Genomic DNA, 24,614 nt, shown 5'->3' on the forward strand with positions numbered 1-24,614 from the left:
GTAAGCCGGCATCCATAGCCGACTGTATGCAAATGGGGTCTGCTCCAAGAGCCTGTCACAGTCCACGTGCCCCGGAATCAGGATCAAAGCAGCTCCAAAAATAGTGCAGGCATCTGAGGACACGCACCTCCTCCCCCATCCCTCCCGGCTCCTCCCAGCTCAGAAGGGCAGAGGCGGGGGAGGGGCAAGGAAGAGATGGAACTGTGCCTGGTGCCCTTAGTGTCACCCCAGGCCCCACAAGGCCAGCCCAGTGCATCTTCCTGCCATATGTTGAAGCTGCTTGCCTTGTACAGACACAGCAGACACACCAGGGTTAGAATAAGGAGCCTCTGTTCCCCAGGGGAGAGTGCTAAGTAGGCAGGCACTTATCAGAAGCCTGCATAGCCTGGTGGACAAAGGGAAGTGGGCAAATTCTGTGCTGGGCAAATTCTACTTCCTCCCGACAGAGGCACATCCTTTCTTTCTCTAAGCCTGTTTTACCACCTGGAAAATGGGTATATCCCAAGCTTGCCTCCCAGAGTATGAAACCCAAGCTCAAGCTCACCGGGCGGTTCACTGAAGACAACCAGAATTTTCATTCCCCAGGCAACAAGACTCAAATGCAGCAGAACACAGGTCTGCAAAAACTGCTCCTGACCAGCCCTATCTGAGTACTTCCTTGGGATCCAATGCAGGAGGGAGCCAGAGGCGCTGGCCTGGGCCCACCTCTGTGACAGGCAGAGGGATGTTGACATTTTTTGAAAGCATGTGGAAGGAAAGGGGTGCGTGTTTCGGAACTGGACAGGCTCAGTTCATGTCTCTTCTACTTTCTCACTGAGGGACCTTGGGCAAGTCACTTGCCCTCTCTGAGTCTCTGTTTCCTCATCTGTAAAATGGGATGGTGAGGAGGTCACCAGATGTTGTCTCAGAGCAGTTGGCCCTCAAGGAGCCTTCACTGTGCTCCTCCAGCTGTGCATTTTCTTCCATTTCGTCCTCTGAATGGCATCCTCATTTGACAAATGAAAACATTGGAACCCAGAGAGGCTAAGTAACTAACCCAAGGTCACACAATGAAAACTGGTGAATGTGGATTTGAATCCCATTGTGGCCCAGTACCCCACTCCTTCAGGAACACCTTGCTCAGCAGCTCGCTTGTTCTCCTGGGCAGCTGGGAAACAGCCAGGCATTGTCCCTGGGGCCCTGTGGTCACAATTTCCCCCTTCTCCACACTTAGTACTTCAACTCCTACTAGCGGCGGCCACACTGCCCTTGAGTTTCTGCACTTCCTCTGACTATTCTACAGTCTCTCCTTCTCCCCGGATGAAATGACGTAGTCAGAACAGGCCTAGATGCTCAGAATGTGTCCCACACTGCTTGCTGTGGCCAGCCAGGCTCCAGGCAATCTCTCCCACTAGCCACCTTCACTCCGCTCCAGCCACGCCAGCCTTGCTGTTTCTTTTCTTTTCTTCTGCTTTTTTAAATGTTTATTTATTTTTGAGAGAGACACAGAGTGTGAGCAGGGGAGGGGCACACACACACACACACACAATCTGAAGCAGGCTCCAGGCTCTGAGCTGTCAGCACAGAGCCTAATGCGGGGCTTAAACTCACAAACTGTGAGATCATGACCTAAGCCGAAGTCAGACACTTAACTGGCTAAGCCACTCAGGTGCCCCCGACCTTGTTCTTTCTAAAACACATTTTTATGGGTTCACTTGTGCCCCCTTCCCGCCACCAACAAAATTCATGTGTCCTACCCAGTACCTCTGAATGTGACCTTATCTGGAAATAGGTCGTCGCAAATGTAATTAGTTAAGATGAGGTCATACTAGGGTGGGGGTGGTGGGGGGGAGACTGCTAATCCAATATGACTGAGGGACATTTGGTCACAGACACTCATATAGTGTAAAGATGAAGGCACAGGTTTGGGTGATTCCTCTACCGGCCAAGGACTCCAAAGATTACCAGCAACACCAGAAGGTAGGAGAAAGACATGGAACCGATTCTCCTTCAAGCCTGCAGAGGGAACCTACTCTACCAACACCTTGATCTCTGGCATTTAGCCTTCAGACTGTGGAGTAAAAAAGTTTCTGCTGTTTAAGCCACCCAGTTTGTGGTACTTTTTATTATTTATTTATTTATTTATTTATTATTTTTGTGGTACTTTTTTTTTTTAATTTTTTTTTCAACATTTATTTATTTTTGGGGCAGAGAGAGACAGAGCATGAACGGGGGAGGGGCAGAGAGAGAGGGAGACACAGAATCGGAAACAGGCTCCAGGCTCTGAGCCATCAGCCCAGAGCCTGACGCGGGGCTCGAACTCACGGACCACGAGATCGTGACCTGGCTGAAGTCGGACGCTTAACCGACTGCGCCACCCAGGCGCCCCGATTTTTGTGGTACTTTTTAATGTCAGCCCCGGGACACTCATGTGCCCACCACCTGTTCCTACCATAGAGCCTTTGCACTGGCCGTTCCGTCTGCTTGGACCACTAATCAGTTTACTTGATAGTGAAGGAAGAAGAAGGCTTGAGTAACTGGGGTTTCCAGAGAGGTAGGACACCTGGACCGGGGGGCTGAAGAGATGCTCTGGCTTCAGGGACTCATCTGTGCTGGTGCTTCTTTGTGGGACATCTTCCCCCACCTTCTCCCCTGCAAGACTGTCTTCTTCCCTATTCTGTCCTTTTAGCCCATTCATTTCCTCAATACCATTTATCACATCCTTTAGCCACGTACTAGCTTGTGTGTTGTGTGCCAGAGGCCTGGGCTACATGCTTTTCCACAGCACTGACCTCACACATGCCTGTCTCAGTTCTTGGGACACACTAGGGCTAATAAATGCTCACAAGCAAAGAAAAAAATAACTTAAACTTGCTGGTGATCCAAAAAGCCCCAGAAAGGTGTCCTGGGAGGGGAGTGACAGGCCATGGATTCAACGCATGTATCCAAGGAAGGCTGACTTCCTGTTGTAACAAACCTCTTGTCAGAAGAGCTCCATCTGGAGCCCCCAGATAACAGCGGAGGGCAGAGGGCTGGGCGGCAGCAGATGGGTGCGTGGGCACAACTGTCCCTGACCCTGAAAGGGAAGGTGCTACCTTCCTCAAGTAAGTAATGGCTGCTGCATCGATGGAGACATGCCAGGCACTGGTGAGGGGAACGGCCAGAACTCAGGCTCCATCCAGAAGGCGGGGGCCCCAAAATACAGAGTCCATCCAATGGCATACCTCCAGCCAGAGAGTCCCTGGGGTTATGAGGTCCAGTGTCAGACATTGTTGCTATGATATTTTTAGGGCGCTAACTGCATTTCTTTGCAGTGCCCCGAGATGGGAATTAGAATTTCCCCATTTTACAGATAAGCGAGTGGAGGTTTGGGAAGGCATCACACGGTCAGGAAGTGGTGGGTTTGGAGAGCAACCGGTCTGACCCAGACCTCAGCCCTGAACCACTCTGCCCTGCCCCTCAGGGGACTTTAGCTACATCACAAGCGTCAAGAGTCTGGAAATGCTGAGTCCTGCTGGCCTAAAACCTGTGAGTCAGGGGCACCTTTGGTTTTGGCCCATCATAGGGTCTTAGAGGATCAAACAGCCCACAGGATCCTCTCTGCGGACTCCTGTTCCCACAAATCAGGCCTGGGTTTCTCTGTGCCGAACACACACATGGTTTGGCCCCCTCAGGGACACAAAGTAGCAGAAGGGATTCAGTTACAGCTCTTTTGCCAGGTGGCTGGAGAAGGACACCCAAGCCTCCTGGCTCAGAAAGGAAGCTGGTCCAAGGCCCAGAACCCGCCCATGCAGGGCCACAGCTGGGGTAGGCAGAGACCAGTGGAAACTTCCGTTGACTGCCTCCCGTGGGCCTCCATCCTGCAAAACTCCACAGTGACACACTTAGCAAGTGGAGATGGGCGGCTGGCCTCCTAGCCAGACTTGCCTACACCCAGGAAACTACCTCCTTGAGCACAGCATGTCCTCTCTCTCCCTTCAGCCTCATCTGTCAAGTGGAGTCATCCACTCCCAATGAGCCCTCCGTTGTACCTGTTTCTGACATCAGAAGTCATCGGCCCTTGGCAGTGAGTTTTTTCCCCTCCCACCACCCCCCCCCAACTTGTCAAAGTGACATAGTCAACACTCAGTAGACATTTACATGATGAATGAGTGAATGGATGACAGCATTGCATACCCATTAAGAACATGGACTCTGGGGCTTGGGTCCAAATCTCTGCCTCTTACCAGCTGTGTGGCCTTGAAGGAGTCCTCAAGCTCTGAGCTCCTTAATGCATTCATTTGTTAAAAGGAGAATAAGAAAAGTAGCTACCTTGCTGTGTTGCGGGATGTGTGGGGGGGGGAATAAAGGAGTCCGTTTTTGTAAAGTGCTGAGAACAGTGCCTGGCACATGGTTCGTTCTACATAAGCATTTGTTAAATAAATTTAAATTTTAAAAAAGAGTGAGATTCTATAAAGTACAGAAAAGCTATTTCTGCTAATCACTTGACAGCTGCTGCCTCCTCTCCTCCCCCCCCCCCCACCTTCCTTCCTGCTCTTCCTCATGCAAATTCAAAAAAAGCTGGAAGCTGCTTATCCCAAACCTTCCACTAAGAGAGTGGAGAGAGGATCCGGACCACATTAACTTTGTCTTCCCTTTCCACGCTGCAGGCTGCATTCAGGGCACTGACCACTGCGTGACCTCAGGCAAGGCATCTGCCTCCCCTGTCACACTCCTCAGGAGCCTTCCTTGAAGACCCCACCTGCCCCCTTGAAGCCTGGGAGACCCCACGACAGACAAGAATCTATCCTCTCAGCTCCCCCAACTTTTTTTTAAAAAACTGAGGTATAATTCTCATACCGTAAAATGCACCCTTTTAAAGTGTTCGGTTCAGTGAGTTTTAGCACATTCACAGAGTTGCGCAACCATCACCACTCTCTCCTTCCAGAACATTGTCATCACCCCAAAAAGAAATTCGCTACCGATTACAGTCTGTCCCCTCTGCCCCCACCCCAGCCCTAGGCAATCACTAATCCACTTTCGATCTCTGTAGATTTGCTTTTTCTGGACATCTCATGTACATGGAATCATACGGTGTGTGACCTTTGGTATCTGGCTTCCTTTGCTCGGCATGATGTATACGAGATTCACCGCACTATAGCATGCGTCAGTGTTTCCTTCCTTTTTCACAGTTGAATAACGTTCCACCGTATCGGTTCCCTCAACTTTGGCCAAGTTGCTGAGCTAGAGCTTGGTGAATGAGATATCCTACGGCAGTGGTGTCGTCCCAGCTGATAAGGGGTAGCGGGCATGGGAGAACCCGGGCAACGTGACTCTGGAGCCTTTTGAAATGAGGGCTGTATACAATCTATAAAAACAGGTACACCTGGACAGTCCTGTAGGTGACAAAGCTGCTGCTATTCTAATTAAAGCTAGCTCTGGAGACACAAAAGATGGAGACAAAGGGTCACAAGGACCCTGCAGCCAAGACATGTGGACATAGCAAAGGGGCAAGCCTCAGTGTGGTGGGACAGCAGAGTCAAAGCACAGGGTTTACTGTGCCAGCTGGGCAACCTCGTCATGTGCCAGCTGGGCAACCTCGACTTAACTCCTCTGAGACTCAGTTCCCTCGAAGAAGAAGAAGAAGAAGAAGAAGAAGAAGAAGAAGAAGAAGAAAAAGAAAGAAAGAAAGAAAAGAGAGAAAGAAGATGAGAAAGATCATGCTTTCTACTTTGTAAGGACTACAGTGAAGATTAAAGGGAGGTAATATGTTTAAGGCACTTAGCACAGTGCCAGACATCACATCATAGTTGTTGTTTTTTTTAAAGTTTATTTTATTTATTTATTTAGAGGGGTGGGGGAGGGCAGAGAGAGAGAGGGAGAGAGAGACTCCCCAGCAGGCTCCATGCTGTCAGCTCAGGGTCCAGCATGGGGCTCGAACCCACGAATGTGAGATCATGACCTGAGCCAAAATCAAGAGTCAGATGCTTAACCAACTGAAGCATCCAGGCACCCCACGTCATAGATTTTTTTAAATGGACAAGAGTAAAGCAACAGGCATTTGAACAGATACTTTTACAGAATCATTCATAATAGCCAAACAGTAGAAACATCCCAAATGTCCATTGACAGATGTATAGACAAACAAAATGTGGTCCGTCCGTACAGTGGAATATTATTCAGCCATAAAAAGGAAGGAAGCACTGATTCATGCTACAACATGGATGAACTTCAAAAACATCACGCTTAGTGAAAGAAGTCAGACACAAAAGGACAAATACTATATGGCTCCACCTGTATGTGTTCCTGAAGTAGTCAGACTCATTGACAGAGAGTAGAAGGCTGGGTACTAGGGGCTGGTGGGGCAGGAGGGATGGGGAGTTAGTGTTTAATGGGGGCACAGTATCAGTTTGAGAAGCTGAAAGAGTTCTCGGGATGGGTGGTGGTGAGCGCTTGTGCAACAGTGTATATGCACTTAATGCTGAACAGAACAGTACACTTAAAAAAGGTTAAGCTTTTTTTAAAAAAAAAAGGATAAATGAGAAATTTTGCATTATATATATATTACCACAAATTAAAAAAAAAAAGAGGGGCACCTGGGCGGCTCAGTCAGTTAAGTATCCAACTTTGGCTCTGGTCATGACCTCATGGTTTGTGAGATCGAGCCCCACCTCAGGCTCTGTGCTAACAGCTCAAAGCCTAGAGCCTGCTCCAGATTCTGTGTCTCCCTTTCTCTCTGCCTCTCCTCCGCTCATTCTCTGTCTCTCAAATATGAATACATTTTTAAAAGATTTAAAAAAAGAGTAAGCCATCTCCTGGATGGTTTATCAGCCCTACCAGGAGAATTGATTGTGATTTGAAATAGGATATTATGTGTGTATGTTGTGTTTGTTTATAGTCAACGCCTCTCTCTGTGTGTCTGTTTTCTTCACCCCTGGATTCCCCAGTGCCTTGTACAACACCTGGGATGCTGTCGACACCCAGCCAACATTTGCCGAAGGAAGGAAGGAAGGAAAGGAGGCTGAGGAGGAGGGAGGAGCTGGTGTTGGAGAATGAAAGCAGGAAGTTGGAACCACTGACATTTATCTTCCTGGAAGAGTAGGGGGAGCAGTGCAGGGCCCCCCGCTACTGTCTACACTTGCCAGGACACTGACACAGGCCCAGAGGGTAACCTGTGCCTGTGGATTGCTGTCTATGCTCCACCGGCAGAAAGCTGAGTCCTGGAAGGTGCCTCTCACACAGATGAATAAGCCCCTGAGTAGTTACCCTCTGCAGTCATGGAGAGGGGTACAGCCACGGCTGTTGGCCGAAGAATCAGCCCTCAACAAGGTTCCAGGGAACACTTCTCCCTGTATTTCAGTTTCCTGGTCCTAAGGCTGCAGCATGGATGCAGTTAGTAGGGCCCAGGTGTTATTTGCTCCAATTCTATCCCTTCTTCTCACGGATTGGATTTGGATGTCACTTTGTCCAGGACTGTGTCCCTCTGTCGTGAGCTCACACCATCGGAACGCCCAGTCTCTTGCAGCACCGAGGGGAACGCACAGCCTGGCCGCCCCGCCCGGCAACTGCACAAAAACCTGCTGTGGATTCTCACCCACGCATGGGGGAGCAGGGTGGAGGAAACTCTCCTCCTCCGAACACACTCTGTGCCCACAAATTTCTAGGATCAGCTGGTGCCCTTGGTGGTTCAGGGAGGGACAAAGAGGCAGACGCCCGCCTAGAGTGTCCTGACATTTAGCGGTATGTCAGGATCTTGATGTGAGGGAAACGCTATTTTAGATTTTCAAGTGTCTCAGGAATGTGCCCAGCCTCTGTCACCTCTGCTCCTCCATGTTCTCCTGGCCTCTGGGATGGAAAACCCCCTCCGATCTACTTAAACCCGAAATCTTACCAGGTCACGCATGCTTAAACCTTCCAAAGCTCCCGAGGTCCTTGAACAGACTTGAATTGACCCTGCCAATCACTTTCTAACTCACACTGGAGCTCATATGAGCCACATCTCTTTCTTCAGAGAGAAGGTCTGCTCCTTCTCTGCACACAGTGGGCCCTCCTCCCCTTGGCAAGGCTCAGCCTGAATGACTTAAAAGACCCTTAACTGGCCCCTTCCCTTGTTTCTACAATACTCTGTTCATTCCCTATTATGAATTAGCATACATAGCTACATACATAGCTACACAGCATTTGCCTAGTTCCTCTGTCTCTCTCTCTGTGTCTCTCTCTGTCTCTCTCTCTCTGTCTCTCTGTCTCTGTCTCTGTCTCTCTCTCTCTCTCTCTCTCTCTCTCTCGGAAACACACACACACACACACACACACACACACACACACCCCACACCACTGCAAGCTCTCTGAGGGCAGGAAGGGATTATGTCGGGAGAACCAGAACAAGATAGACATAGTCTCCACCTTCCTGAAACTTACTTTTATGAGAAAGGCCCATATAAATAAACAAGGAAGGAAACCAACAGAATCATGATGCATTTCAACAAATGCTAGGAATCAACTATGTTGTAGCCCCTACACTCAGCATGCTGCTTGGGATACAATGAAACTCGATAAATATTTATAGGATGCAGGGGCACCTGGGTGGCTGAGTCCACTAAGCACCTGACTTTAGCTCAGATCATGATCTGGTGGTTCGTGGGTTCAAACCCTGCATCGGGCTCTGTGCTGACAGCTCAGAGCCTGGAGCCTGTTTCAGATTCTGTATCTCCCTCTCTCTCTGTCCCTCCCCTTCTTGCACTCTGTCTCTTCATTTCAAAAATAAATAAACATTAAAAAATATTTGTAGGGGGGCGCCTGGCTGGCTCAGTCGGTTAGGCGTCTGGCTTCGGCTCAGGTCATGATCTCATGGTTGGTGCATTCAAGCTCCGTGTCGGGCTCTGTGCTGACAGCTCAGAGCTGGAGGCTGCTTCTGGTTCTGTGTCTCCCTCTCTCTTTGACCCTCCCCTGCTCACGTTCTGTTTCTCTCAAAAATACATAAACATAAAAAAAAATGTTTGTAGGATGCATACACGAACATGTGCATGAATTAATATTTGCATTAACTAATGAGTAAGGACCTAAAATGTACTTCTGAAATCAGAAGATCACTTTGCTGGCTGATGGATCATTCCTGTTCTCCCAGGTCCTGTAAGCAATCCAGGGTGGAAAATGTCGCTTCCCTTAATCTGTTAGCAACAGGATCATATGATGGGCTCCAGGGAACTAATTTAAACTCATTTAAATGAGGCCCCTGCTGCTTTATTAAAACTACGTCCATAACAACCAGTCCAACTGTAACTACCCTTGGCCTGAGCTGCAAGGATTTACCTCCAGAGGCTGCTCCTTATTAATAACCCATTTGCTAAATTACAAGCTGTTTATCAATACAAAAGGCCAGGTCTTTAAATATTTTAACACTTAATTGCTGATGACAGCCCTCACCTCTATAACCCTTCCTCTGTGTGAAAAGCCTATTGCTGAAGAAATTCTACCCCGAGCCATGTTCCTTCTTTAGATTTGCAGAATCTGAGATGAGCTCAAGTCACGGGGCTTTGGAGCCCCACTGGGATCCCAGGGCAGTGCCCGGACAAGAGGCAGCCAGGTCATTCCTGAAGCTGCCGCGGCCACTGGTGCACAGGTGTTTACTGAACGTCAGAGCCAGAATCTGGAGTGTCTGGCTGTGAGTGCAAGCTATGGGGTCAGATTTCCCTAAATTAAAATCTCTGCCATTTACTGATGATGCCTTTAATGAGCTAGTGAGCATAAATGGGCTGAATTGCGTCCCCCTAAAAAAGGTATGGTTGGAGTTCTAGGCCCCAGGTACCTCAGGATGTAACCCTATTTGGAAAGAAGGTCTTTACAGAGGTCAATCAAGTTAAAATTGAGGTCAGTAGAGGGTACTTATAAATCTGGTACGACTAGTGTCCTTATAGAAACAGAAGGTTGGACCCAGAGGCACACACACAGGAAATATGCCAGGTGAAGTTTGTAGTTATGCTCCCACAAACCAAAGAACTGCCAGAAGCCAGGAGAGAATCCCAGAACAGATCCCTCCCAAGCACCTTCAGAGGAAGCACAATCCTGCTGACACCTTGACCTTGGATGTCCGGCCTCTAGATTTCTGTTGTTCTAAGCCAGCCTCCATTGTGGTACTTTGTTATGCAGCTCTAGCATATGAATACACTGACCAGGGGACAGTTGCCTTACGCTCTGAAAGCCTTTGTTTTTCCTTCCTCTGCAGTTAAGGCTGCTATGAAACTACCTGACTCTGAGCAAGTCTCAGGGCTGGACACACAGAGCATTGGGTCGGTAACTGCTTCCAGGCTCTGTCAGCATCTGCTGCCCCCCAGGAGGCCAGGGTCTGTGGGTTCTGGCTGTGCTCCCCTTTGTGGTGTCCTGGTGGAATACAGGCATTCGGAGCACAGCTTTGGTGGTAACCATCCCCACGAGACTGCTCCCTGGGCCCAGATCTACCTCAAAAAGTTGAGATCCTCAGCTCTGACAAATGGCAGAGCTCATGATTGGGAATGTGGATTCTGGAGCTAAACTGCCTGCAGTGAAGTCCCCAGCCACCTCATGTTTGCTTTGTGGCCTTGGGTAATCCATTCATCCTTCCCGTGCCTCGGTTTCTTCCTTTGTAGAATGGTGCCACCCACAGAACCTGTCTCATGGGATGCTTAGGAGAGGTACTTGACTTAATATTTGGATGGGCTCAGAACAGTGTCTGGGACGTGAACATGCTTGTTAAATAAAATTTTAAAAATAAAATTTGCTTAAACCTGCCAAATAATCACTATAATTCATGGCAGGGATTTCTTTGGAAAGAATATATCCACACAAAAACTTGTGCATCTGTGTTCATAGTGGTGTTATTCATAACAGACCAACACAGGAAACAATGATGAATGAATAAACAAATCCAGGCAATAGAATAGTATTCAGCCATAAAAAGGGATGAAGTGCTGATACGATACAACATGGATGAGCCTTGAAAACATGATGCTCAATGAGAGAAGCCTGTCACCAAGGGCCATATGTTGTATGGTTCCATCTATAGGAAATGTCCCAAACAGGCAAATCCACAGAGACAGAAAGTAGACTAGTGGTCGTCAGGGGCTGGGGTGTGGGGATCGGAGAGGACTGCTGATGGGTACAGGGTTTCTTTTTGGGTCGACGAAAATGTTTTAAAACTGACAGTAGTCATAGTTACACAACTCTATGAATCCTAAAAACCACTGACCCATACGTTTCAAATGGGTATACGAGTTATAGCTCAATAAAGCTATGAAAACAATAAATAATAACAATAAGCCTACACAATATTTTACCAGCATTAACAATGAGCCAGGCCCTGCCCGGGCATCCCTGTCCCTTCAGTCAATCCTCACTTCAACTCTATGAGGAACAGGAGCCTTTATGACCTCCATTTTCCAGGTGTGAAACTAGGGAAGGGACCCAGATGATGGATCTGCCTCTTAGCAACTATCCGTCTGGGAGAAGAGGCCAGAACCCAGAAACCATTCACAACATGCTGTAGGCTGACCAGAGAGTGGCCTTCGATGCTCGAGCGACCACAGTCTGAAGTGCAAGACATGGCCTTTGTGTTCTATGTACAAAGACCCCATCACCACCTTCAGGGACCCCACATACAAAGGGACCAAAGGCCCTCTCCAATCTTATACCAGCTGCCTCCATTGTCTTCATTGTTTCCCTCTGTTTACCAAGATAATACGAGCTGACTGTTTTGAACCAAATTAATACAGAACACAGTCAAGAAAGAAGAAAACAAAGGTCCCTGGAATCCCACCCTTCAGAAACAGAATTCCTGCCAGGGGATTTGGCCCAAGGAGAGAGACGCCCATTCACTGGATTAGTTACATTTTTGAGATGAAAGAGAAAAAAAAAATTTTTTTTAATTGTTTAATCTGGGTCTGGAAATGTTGCCTCGGTGCTATTTTATGACCAATTCCTTGAGCCCAGTTTTAGTCATTTTGTGCTTGTTGCTGGTGGACTTCTGAAACAAGTAATGTTTTAATTCTCAAGTCAGTTTTGTTAAACAGAAAAACCAAAGGCCAGCCCATCTAGTCCCTCGGATGCAGTGAAAATAGCTGAGTTCATCCTAAACTTCCCTGGCATCTGACCCAAACTGAGAGCAAGTGTTTAGCTGAGAAACAAAGACGGACATTAAGTGCAGAAAAACCCTTTTGTGCCCACACAGCATGCAAGTTATGTTGAGTTATGCAGCTATTTTGGGAACAATGATGTTTTGTAAACAGTCGGTAAAGTGGCTTTGTCGCTAACATTGCAGAGCCTTGAGGCCCTTTCACCGATAAGGATTGTATGGAAGATAAGGAAACATGGGCATGGTTGTCCCAAATAACTTAAATTAATGCAGATACAGGAAATGAATATCTGAAAACCTTGTTTCCTGCTGTACCCACAAGCCTCTATGCAACAACATCTAGGGACTGTTAACAGGTAGAGGAGTAAGCAGAGTCCTGCATCCATTTATGGAACAGGACGCTTACAAAATATGCTTAACATACTCCAGTAAACTCAATGTGACTACTTTACCAGCCTTATTAATACAGCCTTCAGGGCTCCTTTAGCGGGCATGTTTTAAAGTGTAATGATTGTAAATATTTTGGAGAATCCTAAATATGCTAAATTAAATTTACATTTATTAAGCTCATGCAATTATAAAAAAAAGGATTAGTCTTCCATTTTACAGTTATTTGTCTCAGCTTTCTCTACAGGTATCTGTAGAGAACCATAGGTCCCTGGACTGTGGGTTGTCCCAAAAGGGTTGGGATAGTATCTCTCTTTTTTTAAATGAATGAGTGAATGAATGAATGAATGAATGAATGAACCCTAGGGTCTTAGACTAAGTAGGGTGCCTGGAACCTTACAGGACAAGTATTTATATTTAGCTGCCATTTATTGTCTATTTGGTATGGACCAAGACCTGCATGGGGCACCTGCCCCTCACCCCCCTATTCCTTCCATATTATAATATATATATATATAAATGTATTTATCACCTATATATATATAAAATCTTTAATCCTCATGACAACCCTATGAAGTGCATATAACCATCCCCATTTCATGAATGAAGAAATCAAGGCTCAGATACATTCAGTGGCTTTTAAATAGCACACAGCCAGAGCATAGCAGAGCAGTAGCAAGGACCCAGCATTTCTGACTCTTCGCCATCCCCTGGTGTCTGACCCTCATTACAAATACAGGAAAGTCACACAGCCACAGGCAGCAGCAACAATAACAGTAACAGCATTTGGTCTGTACCAGACCTTGCATTGGGAGCTTTATGTATATTGACTCATTTAATCCATGCACAGTGCCAGGATTTGGAAACCAGGATTGGTACTCCTCATTTTACAGATGGGAAATGGAGGCTCAGAGAGGTTAAATAATTTGCCCAAGGTCAGCCAGCTAGTCAATACTAGCCCCTGCCTCTTGCCCTGGAACCATCTGCACATAACAGCACAACATGTATGAATGATTCCAGTGATGTTTCAAAACCCATTAAGGAGGCGCTTGGGTGGCTCAGTTGGTTAGGCGACTGACTTCGGCTCAGGTCATGATCTCACGTTTGTGAGTTTGAGCCCCACGTCGGGCTCTGTGCTGACCGCTCAGAGCCTGGAGCCTGCTTCAGATTCCTTGTCTCCCTCTCTCTACCCCTCCCCTGCTCATGCTCTGTGTCTGTCTCTCAATAATAAATAAACGTTAAAAAAATTTTTTTTTAATCCATTATGTGACTATAAACACATATATAAGTAGATTTGTAGAATAAGACCAGTCAGGACACATATCCATGGAGGTACCAATTGATATGAAAGTTCTTGGATCAAAAGCTGAAATTAAGTAATAGGTTAGGATAGGGAGGATGTGGGGGGATTCCAATGTTTCTTACACTTTCAACACAATCATTTATAACACCATGTGGTGTGATAACAGGGACAACCACATTTAGTGAGTGCCTACTGTGTGTCAGGCACTGGGCGAGAGGCACTGCATATTATCTCATTCACTCCTAACACAACCCCAGAGCATTGCCGTTTTTTTCCCAAGGAAGGGGACCTCTGAGAGGCAGAAGGATGGCCCCAAGAAGGAAAGCTACATCTGCTTGTTTCCAGCATCTGCCCCATGGTGCAAAGATTATTGATCCAGGAGGCTAAGAGCTTGGGAGCCAATTCTAGTCCCTCGACTGAGTGGCTACTTGATTTACATACAGTCAGTCTGAAGCTACCCTGAAAATGGCTGTTCCTGGACCCCTGCTGCCCACTCACCCCCTGTCAGCTTCTTTGAAGGAAAGGAGAGGGGATGTGCAAACTGAAGGAAGACCCTGGGCAGGATGGAGGGGGATATGGCAAAAAAAAATCATGGCTCCAGAGTACTCCCCTGCATGGGTCTGCACCCTGGCTCCACCCCTTATCAGCCGCAGAACTTGGGGCCACCTTTACCTCTCCAAGCTACAGTTTAGCAGAAGTAAAATGAGAATAATGAAACAATATATGTAAAGACTTGGCACTGGAAACCCTCAGTGAATGGCTGCTACTCTCATCATCATTAGTACATTTACTATTACTATTATTAGCATTACACAAAGTGACAGCAGTGGTTTGGCCCATGATATTCTTGTTTTCTGTCAGAGGAGGTTGAGATGAGAGAACAAGTCTGCTTCAGCAAGGAGAAAGAAAGATCTTGTGATGTGGTCAGTGGACAAGGATTCCAGAAGATGTGGAGAAGGCTGGGGTGGCTGGGTGGAGGGTCACTAGGGAGAAACTGGACTCGCCAGTTTCCTTCTCATCTGGGAGTCTGAGGGGCTCCCTCTCATTTTTGCACAGCTGACCTCCTGTGTCCCTCTCACCATCACACAAGGGGCTGGAGAACCAGGGGTCACTCACCGCCATGACCAGCTCAAATGGGTACTTGTAGATGCGGACAGGAGACTGGTACTTCTGCACCATGTTCTCGCAGGAGCGCCAACAGAAGCACCCAGGCAGGAGTGAGCACAAAACCTGGGTGACAGGTGACTGGTAAGGTAGCAGCTCCCTCCAGCTGAAGCATAACCCTGCCCACGGCTTCCCCAAACAAGGGACAAGCCCGCCCTCTCATGCTCTGCCCACACATCTCCCCAGCCCTCAAAGCAAGAGGGCTGATGTGATCACCAAATTTCTCTGGGCCATGCCCCAAACACCTGCCCTGACCATTACCCACTGCTCCAGGCCACACTCATCCCTCCAAGAGCAATCAGTACTCCCAAACTTTCCTTGGTCTCCACTCCTTCACACTGAGGCCCCCAGAAGCACCCCTCACTGCTACTCACATGGAAACCCACGTTTGCAACTCTTACACTCTTACAATTCACCATCCACCCACACACCCCACAGCTTGCCACAGACGTCCCCTATAGACCCCCAAGTATCATTGCACCTGCCCTTCCATTTTCCTCCAAGATACCCTGACATACACAGTCTTCACTAAATTTCACATGCAATGTCTCTATCACACACACACACACACACACACACGCACACACACACATGCATGACCCACCTCCCACACGGGATCACCCTTGCACACACATGCAACTTTGCCCACACACTCAGCTCCCTGGACCTCACACCACCCAATTCCACACACGCACACAATTCCCCTGGTGAGCACAAACGTCCACACACTTGTACATACACTGGTATGCATATGCACACACACACAAGCACGCACACACGTATGAACTCGCAGGCCCCCGCAACCCTGCTCACCCTCGCCCTCGCCCTCGGAACCTCCCGGGAGGCAGCCCCGGGGTCAGTATGGCGCTGAGTCCGCCGGGGGGCCCCCCGCGGACGCCTGGCCCGGAGCGCAGCTTCTGGGGCGAGGCCCGACCGCGGCCGCCCAGCCTGGGGCGTCCGGCCGTGCTCACCCTGGGGCCGGGCCAGCCAGGGAGGGGCCTGCAGGGCAGGAGCCAGACCTGCCCGGCGGGAGTGCTCCAGGACCTGGGACAGCGGAGAATCCAGCCTGGCCCCGCCCCTGATCTGGCCCCGCCCCTGCCTCCCTGCTACGGCCCCGCCCAGATTTACTGTGCCCCTGATTGGTCCCTCCCTAGCCACGCCCCGGCATTAGCCCGCCCTTCATATATATATATATATATATATATATATATATATATATATATATATATTCCCTGTTTGACTACGCCCCTGCCCGGCCCTTCTCCAGATTGGCCACGGTTCAGGTAGGCCGAGCCCCTGTACTGGTCCCGCACCTAAGGCACCCCTCCTTGGAAACGGCCCAGCCCGGAAAGACCCCGCCCCAAGGTCCCACCCCGAGACTTGCTCTGCCCTCTCGCGGACCTTTGCCCCTCCCAGCCCCTCCCTTCTCCGTAAGATTTACCTCCAACCCCATCCAGACCTGGTTGCCTAGTCTCAGAGCCCCGCGCCTCCCATGGGCCACACCTAGAGACCTTCTGGTTCTGCCCCAAGCCCCGCCCTGCATCATTCATTCACTCTGTGTACGTTTACAAAGCACCTGCTAAGTGTCAGGTTCTTACAAGTGCTGGAGAGTCATAAGTTAACAAAACACAAAAATCCTTGCCCTCCCGGAGTTTACATTCCTGGGGGCCGGACGTGAGGTAAATAAGGCAAATATACAGTATGTGAGATGGTGAAAAACACCAACGACAAAAAAAAAAAAAAAAAGCAGGGAAGGGGGTCCAAGAAGTGAACGGAGTGAGTGTACAATTTAAGACAGGGTGGATTGGCGCCTCCCAGGGAGGGTGACATTTGGCTCACACCCAAACCGTCTAGCCCTCCCAAGATGCCTAGAGAACCAGCCTCCCTTCCAAAGCCCTCCCTTCCCGCTCCCCATCTGTTCGGCCTGGAAGAGCCAACAAGCTGGCTCTGGACAGCCTTATCACCCATGTATTCATTCACTGGACACTTACTGAGCACCTACTATGTGTCAGCACTGGGTGACTTCACCCATCACAAGGGGGAATCAACAGATTCGCCTGCCCTCGCGTGGCCCACAGTCCTGGGCAGGGAAAAGGTGTGCAGGGAGACAGACAGAGCTCTGTTTAGCAAATACATAGGTCTTTGCATCCTATGATAACCAGCCCTTGTTTGTTTCCTTTCTAGCCACACTCTGTAATCATTTATTCACTCATTTTATTTATTTGTGCGTTATTAAATATCCCGGGAGCTGTGAGCTCCGTGACGCAGGGACTGTGTCTGTCTTATTCATCTGCCCCCCGGTCCCCATGATCTTACTAGGTACCGGGCACACAACAGTGTGCAGTGCATTTTCTCAATTAAGATTAACAAGAATGGACGTGGAGCACAAAGTTGCTATCTCTGCCACAAGGTGGCAGCAAACGACAATCCACGGCTCCAGGGTCTGCACACCGAGGGGAATTTGCGGGGGAGATGGGGTCCAGAAATGTTTCGCTGTACCTCGCACTCAGCAAGGAAACCAGCATGCTTGTCCTGGGCGTCAGTACCGGGCGCGTAGTGAGCCTTAGCACGTAGTTGTTACAGCTCGGAAAGCGTTAAGTTGGCATTAAGTATTCACAGAGTGGGATGCTTGCACCTGGAAGGATGGGGCCGAGCAGTCTGTCCCAAACTTTCCAGGTCCTAAGACTCCTTACAGCAGAGTGCACGTTAAAAGGCAGATTCCCGGGCATCGCTCAGAAGAGTCTAGGAATGTACCTGCTTAATAAATATTTTTTTTCAACGTTTATTTATTTTTGGGACAGAGAAAGACAAAGCATGAACGGGGGAGGGGCAGAGAGAGAGGGAGACACAGAATCGGAAACAGGCTCCAGGCTCTGAGCCATCAGCCCAGAGCCCGATGTGGGGCTCGAAACCACGGACCGCGAGATCGTGACCTGGCTGAAGTCGGACGCTTAACCGACTGCGCCACCCAGGCGCCCCGGGAATGTACCTGCTTAACAAGTTACCCAAGCGATTGTTCAAAGTCGACAGGTCTGGCAGTGCTGACTGGCGGATCTTGGAGTTGGGGGGGGGGGGGGTCCTTCCAAGTGCTTAGGTATACCAGAGTGCTCGGACTAAAATGCCAACCCTAAGGGGGAGGTGGTGCGCTCATAAGCGGGGGAGGTCCGCTCGCCAGAGCTCCTCCCAGACGTGGGCGTGTTTCCACTCCAATTCACTCCCTTCCGTTCTGGCAGAATCTTCCCGGCTACCCACCCACACACGTGTCTCCTTTGCCACAGAAGGTGACAGCTTGGGGGAGCAGGAGTGGGCGTGGGAGATGCAGGGAGCGGGCCAGGAAGAGCCACAGGAGCAGAGGGAAGGCCCTGAGACTGCGGGGGAGACCCCAGGTTTCCTTGCTACCATGAGCGCCTCCCCTGCGTCCAATCGGTGACCGAGCATGGGACTTTGAGCCCGGGGTGGGGGACAACCGACAGCCCAGCCGGCTGGGTACGGAGAGCTCAAAGTGGAAAATGCTGCCCAAAGTGGAGTGAGAACCTAACTCCCTCCTCCTCCAGCTCAAGGGAAGAGAATTAATTAATAATAGCACCTCCCAGCACGTGTTACCTGTTGTGAGCACTGTTTACTAATTATTCCTACCATCTATCGAGCACGCACTTGGCACGGGCTGTTCCAGGCACCGTTCTAAGGCTTTACAAACATTAGATCTTCAAAAACAACCTCTGTAGTGATGAAAATGCTTTGGAACTCCATAGAGGTGGTGGTTGCACTAAATGCCACTGAATTGTTTACATCAAAATGGTTAATGTTAAGTTAAAATGGTTAATGGTTATATGACTATCACCTAATTTTTAATCTTTTTTTAAAAGTTTTATTTATGTAAGCAATCTCTATACTCAAGGCGGGCTTGAACTCAGGACCACAAGATCAAGAGTCACATGCTCTGAGCCAGCCAGCCACCTCACCTAAATTTTTTTTGAAAGAACCTTTAAGGGGCACCTGGGTGGCTCAGTCGGTTGAGCGTCAGACTTCCACTCAGGTCATGATCTTCCACTCAGGTTTGTGAGTTCAAGCCCCACATCAGGCCCTGTGCTGACAACTCAGAGCCTGAAGCCTGCTTCAGACTCTGTGTCTCCCTCTCACTCTCTGCCCCTCCCACACTCACTCTCTGTCTTGGGGATAAATAAACATTAAATTTTTTTAAATTTATTTTTTATTTTAAATTTTTAAATTTTATATTTTTTAATGTTTTTATTTAGTTTTGAGACAAAGAGACACAGAGCATGAGCAGAGGAGGGGCAGAGAGAGAGGGAGACACAGAATCTGAAGCAGGTTCCAGGCTCCGAGCTGTCAGCACAGAGCCCGATGCGGGGCTCGAACTCACAGACTGTGAGATCATGCCTTGAGCTGACGTCGGATGCTCAACCGACTGCGCCACCCGGGCACCCCGATAAATAAACGTTAATTTAAAAATTAAAAAAAAAACTTTTAAGATCAAAACTATTTTAATCTTCCTTTTACAGACAAGGAAACTTTGGCACAGAGAGACTGAGTAACTTGCCTGAGGTCACACAGCTGCTAAGGACTTCAGACCCAGGATTCTGGTTCTCCCATGCCTTCTTCTGCCTGGGACTATAGCTGAATTACCCAGAAGATATGGTTTTCCAGCCTCAATTGCAAAGATATCCGGGCATCTGGCTCTGGACTAAGGGGGTACCAGAAGGGTGGACTGATTCCATGGAATCTCTGAGAAGTTAGTCTCAGGGACAGGAGCTTCAGCCTCTATCAGCTGCTTCCTACCAAAGCTGCCTTTTGTGAGGTAATTTTTGAAGATGTCAGAAACCACCTCACAACTCTGAATATCTCTCCCACAGATAGGCCACTGCCACAGGAAAGTCAACCATTAGTAATGCATTTATTTGAGTAAAAAACACTGGGCTCAATTGCAGATGTCCTCAGAATGCATCCTATAGGGAAATGTCCTCAGTTGAATAGCTCAGTAAGACACCAAGAACAGGTGGGGTGAGAAGGGGATTGGGAGTGAGAGGGTCCAAGGTCCAGACCCTTGTGGGGACACAAGTGGCCCTTGATCTGGGCCCTGGAATACATGAGGGCCCCAGGACAATGCTGAAGCTGGAGACGGTGGGGCATTTTTTTTTTTATTGTGGCAAATACACATAACATAAAAGTTACCATCCTAACCATTTTTAAGTGTACAATTCAGTGGTTTTTAGTACATTCACAAGTTTGTGCAACTATCCACCACTATCTAGTTCCAGAACATTTTCATCATCCCCTCAAGTTGTCACTCCTCCTTTCTGCCTCCCTCAGCCCCTGGCCACCCCCAATCTGCTTTCTGCACCACATCTCATTTGTCCCGGGGCTGCCTCTAAGTTCCTTCTCCCTCCTCAGAGTGGAGCTCAGGAACCTCCTGGATTTGGTAATCTCGAGGGCCATAGGGGCCGTTGGCAGGGCGGCCATGTACAGGTGTGCAGGTTGTAACCTGAACAACTCTTTGCAGGGGTCTCTGTCTTTGGGCAATTTTGATGGAACAAGAGGCTGAGTCTGGAGGGGCCTGATCCTGGAGGCTACACAGCCAGGCCCTGCCCACCTAGACCCTCCAGCCCTGCCCCCAGGTCTAGTCACTTCCACACAAGCTTTAGGACTCCACCATGCCCTAAAGGTGGGGTCAAGGTCCAAAGGTGAGTTAAAGGATATCTAAGCCCCAGGAGCTCTCAGTGAGGAGGGCCAGGAGAGGGAGCAAAGGTAGGGTGCACTGGGAGTCAGTGCGGTGCTTGGAAGGGGGCTGGGTGGCAGAGTGGTGAGCAGTGGGTGCTGGGGTCAGGTCAGCCTGGGTGTGAGTTCTGGCCCTGCTACCTTGTAGTGTCCCTGCATTGTATATAGTGACAGTGTCCCTTCCTCTAAAGTGGGGATCACATGGGGGCGCCTGGGTGGCTCAGTCGGTTAAGCAACCGACTCTTGATTTCAGCTCAGCTCATGATCTCACAGTTCATGGGATCCATCCCTGCACGGGGCTCTGTGCTGACAGCTCGGAGCCTGCTTGGGATTCTCTCTCCACTCCCCCTCTCTTCTCAAAATACATAACTAAACTTAAAATAATAAAGTGGGGATAATGCGGACATTGTTAGGCCTTAAAAAGGAAGAGAAGTCTGCCACATGCTACAATGTAGAGAAACCTTGAAGATGTGATGCTCAGTGAAAGAAACCAGTCACAAAAGGACAAATACTGTTTGAGTCCAGTTATACAAAGTGCCCAGGGTCCTCAAATTCATGGAGCCAGAAAGTGGATGGGTGGGAGTGGGGGTGGGGGTGGAGGAGGGGGTATGGGGAGTTAATGTTTAATGGGGACAGAGTTTCAGTTTTGCAAGATGAGAAAGAAGGTTGTGGGGACAGATGGTGGTGAAGGCAGCACAACATCGTGAATGTACTTAATGGCACTGAAATGTACACTTAAAAATGGTTAAAATGGTACATTTTTTTCAAGTTTTTATTTTAATTCCAGTTAGTAAAATGTAAGGTGTTTTTTGTGTGTGGTTTTTTTTTTTAAGGTTATTTATTTTGAGAGAGAGGCTTGAACCCACGAACCGTGAGATCATGATTTGAGCCACGATCAAGAGTCAGACGCTTAACCGACTGAGCCACCCAGATGCCACTGTAAGTTTTTATTATGTATATCTGACCTTAGTAATTAAAGAAATAAAATTGGAGGGGTGCCTGGGAGACTCAGTCAGTTAAGGGTCTGACTCTTGATTTTGCTCAGATCATGATCTCACAGTTTGTGGGTTCGAGACCCACCTCAGACACTGTGCTGACAGTGTGGAGCCTGCTTGGGATTCTCTGCTTGCACACATATGCTCTCTCTCTCAACATAAATACGTAAACATTTAAAACAAAATCACATTGGAAAAGTTAAAAAAAAAAAGGGGGGGGTAAATCATGTCAGAAGAGAAGGACCATTTTCCATGGAACGTTTTTGAGAGGGTGCAGTGTAGGAAAATGATAACTCTGCTTTATTAAAACATAATTCTCGCACCATATAGTACACCCACTTACAGCATACAAGTCAGTGGCTTTTAATATATTCACAGAATGGTGCAACAACCACCACCAATTTTTAGAACATTTCCTCACCCCAAAAGAAATCCCATAACTTTTAGCAGTCACTCCCTATTCCCCACCCCCACTAACTTACCCTGGCAACCACTGATTGGCTTTATGTCTCTATGGATTCACTTATTCTGGACATTGCATATAAATGGAATCATACACAACATGGCCTTTTGTGCCTGGCTTGCTTCACCGAGCATGATGTCTTCAAGATTCCTCCGCGTTGTGGCAGGCGTCGGTATGGCTGAACTGTTTTTAGTCACGACGCTTCTGACAACAAACGTGGGGGGCCGGGGGGGTTTCTGCTCAACAACCAGTTCTCCGAATCTCTGGACACCAATTGGGTGTCCTATAATTCAACTCGATTCTGATACTAACTGCCTGGACACACCACAAGTCAGGAAGTACCGTGCAAGAAATTCTCCCTGGGGCTGCGTCGCCTTGTTGGCCTGTGGGAGGCCACCCGCAGGCTGCCCTATGCTATGGGTCACTAAGATGGGAGAGTGTCCAGGGTGGACGTGCCTGGGAGAGGAGGGGGCGGAGTGGGCACTCCCCAGCCCCTACTCTCCTGCCTTCACCCATGACCTTCCATAGGCCCCAACTTACCTTGCTGGCAGCACAAAGTCCCCCTGTGGGGCTGGGAAGAAGGAAACTTCTGTATTGATTTCCCACTACTGCTCTATCAAATTACCACACACTTAGTGTCTTCTAAAAACCCAGAAGTTGGGGCACCTGGGTGGCTCGGTCAGTTAAGCAACCGACTCTTGGTTTCAGCTCAAGTCACGATCTCACAGTTTTGTGAGTTCGAGCCCCACGTCAGGCTCTGTGCTGGTAGCACTGCCTTTCTTTTATAAGGACATCTGTCATTGGATGCAAGGCCCACCCTAAATCCAGGAAATCTCATCTTGAGATCTTAACTTAATTACATCTATAAAGAACTTTTTCCAAATAAGATCACATTCCTAGGTTGCAGGGGGTTAGGACTTGCACTTCTCTTTTTTGAGGGGCCACCATTGAGCCCACGGTAGGGCCCACCTTGTGACTGCACCTTTGGTTGGTTTGCCTCTTCCTTGTGCATTTTCCTTCTTATCCCTGTTTCCGTGGCCTGAGGTCACTGCAAAAGTAAAGTCCCTGCACCCAGGGTCTGTGCACCCAAGCTCTGGTTGGGGGGTCAGGACCAAGACAGCTATGGTCTCTGACTCCTCTCTTTTGGAAGGAGGATGCATTCCCATTGCCTTTCAGCAAATTAAGTGTAACACCATCCCTTCATCCTAGGTTCCTCTGGAATAGTGCAGGGGGAGGGCAGGGATGGGGAGAGAGAGAGGTGGGGCTGTGATGTGGTCAGCCAGATCTGAGAGAGGTTGGACCATGGCGCCGGAGCTGGGCACCCCAATATTAAGGGGTTGGCTCAGGTCATGATTCTGCCTGCCAGGCTGGGGTCAGACCAAAGAGCTAGATGGGTGGAAGGGTAGTCACAGGCACCAAAACCTAATTTGGCTCTATCAACAGAGCAGACCCCAAGGGACTCCCCTCCATGCCCAGTTCAGTCTCTGAGGCCCCAGTTGACCCACCAGTGCCTCCCTAAGCTCGCCCTGCCTGGGGGAGAAAGCCAGCGTCCTGAGCTGCCCACTCATCCGCTATACCTGGGCCCAATCTGACTCTCTGGAGCCACTCAAAGCAATAGCCACCAACCACATGCAGCTGTTTAAATTAATCGCGTGGATATTAACATATCATATTTATATAAATATGAGCGATAAAATTTAAAACTCATACTAGCCTCATTTTAACTGCTCAGTAGCCACATGTGGCTTGTGCCTCCCATATATATGGAATATTTCTATCATCTCAGGAAGTTCCATTGGACATGGCTTCTCCAGAGTCGCCCCTGGACCAGCAGAGGCTGGGCCCTTTCCGGAGAACAGGATGGACTGAAGGGGGGATGAAAAGGGGGGGAGTGTTTGTCCAGAGCCAACTGGTGTTGACTCATCAGTCTCCGAGGCCTGGGCCCGGGCAAGGGATTAAGCCTGAGCCAGTGACCAGAGAATGGCCTGGGAGGGCAGCGCATGGGGGCTTGGCCACCCAGCTCCCTGGCAGGAATGTTAGACCTCAGCAGAGAGAGTGGACAAAGAGCCCAGGCGAACTCAGACTAGGCAGGCAGGCAGGAGGGATACAGGGGGTCAGCTCTATTTTACATCACAAATGGCAAAAATGGAACAGTGGTGGGTCAGTTTCTTTTTTCACTTAATACACCCTCTGTTTCCCTCCCTGCGAGGCTACGGGACCCCCCTACCCCCCCGTCCATGTGTGTGTCCTCTTCCACCCAATGTCCTGTCCATCTCAGCATTGATCAGCCATACCCTCTATTTTTTTCCTTTCTCGGGATGGGAATATGTGGATTGTATCTTGTTAGCTGCTGTATTCCCAGGGCTAGGCATACAATAGGGGCCGAATAAATGGATGGGTGAATGTGTAGGAGGCACTGTGGAGGCAAGAAATCAAGATCCTCCCCTGAGGGGTTAGGGGGAGCCTGATATTTCTGGAAATGTCAATGATGCTTGGGAAGCAGTATGA

The 24,614-nt window shown here is 48.9% G+C and overlaps 1 protein-coding gene across 1 annotated transcript in view; it reads right to left on the reverse strand.

Moving 5' to 3' along the window:
* The window catches only part of SEC14L5 (SEC14 like lipid binding 5), a 42,874-nt gene extending 27,088 nt beyond the window's left edge, over positions 1-15,786 (reverse strand). The window contains exons 1-2 of the mRNA XM_047838806.1: positions 15,729-15,786; positions 14,868-14,981 (exon numbers count right to left, since the gene is read on the reverse strand). Of these exons, the coding sequence (XP_047694762.1) occupies positions 14,868-14,930 (63 nt within the window). The 5' untranslated portion in view covers positions 14,931-14,981; positions 15,729-15,786. The remainder of the gene's footprint in view (positions 1-14,867; positions 14,982-15,728) is intronic.
* Between the last annotated feature and the right edge of the window lie 8,828 nt (positions 15,787-24,614).

This window comes from Prionailurus viverrinus, chromosome E3 (genome assembly GCF_022837055.1).
Source record: "Prionailurus viverrinus isolate Anna chromosome E3, UM_Priviv_1.0, whole genome shotgun sequence".
Classification (NCBI taxonomy): Eukaryota; Metazoa; Chordata; class Mammalia; order Carnivora; family Felidae; genus Prionailurus; species Prionailurus viverrinus.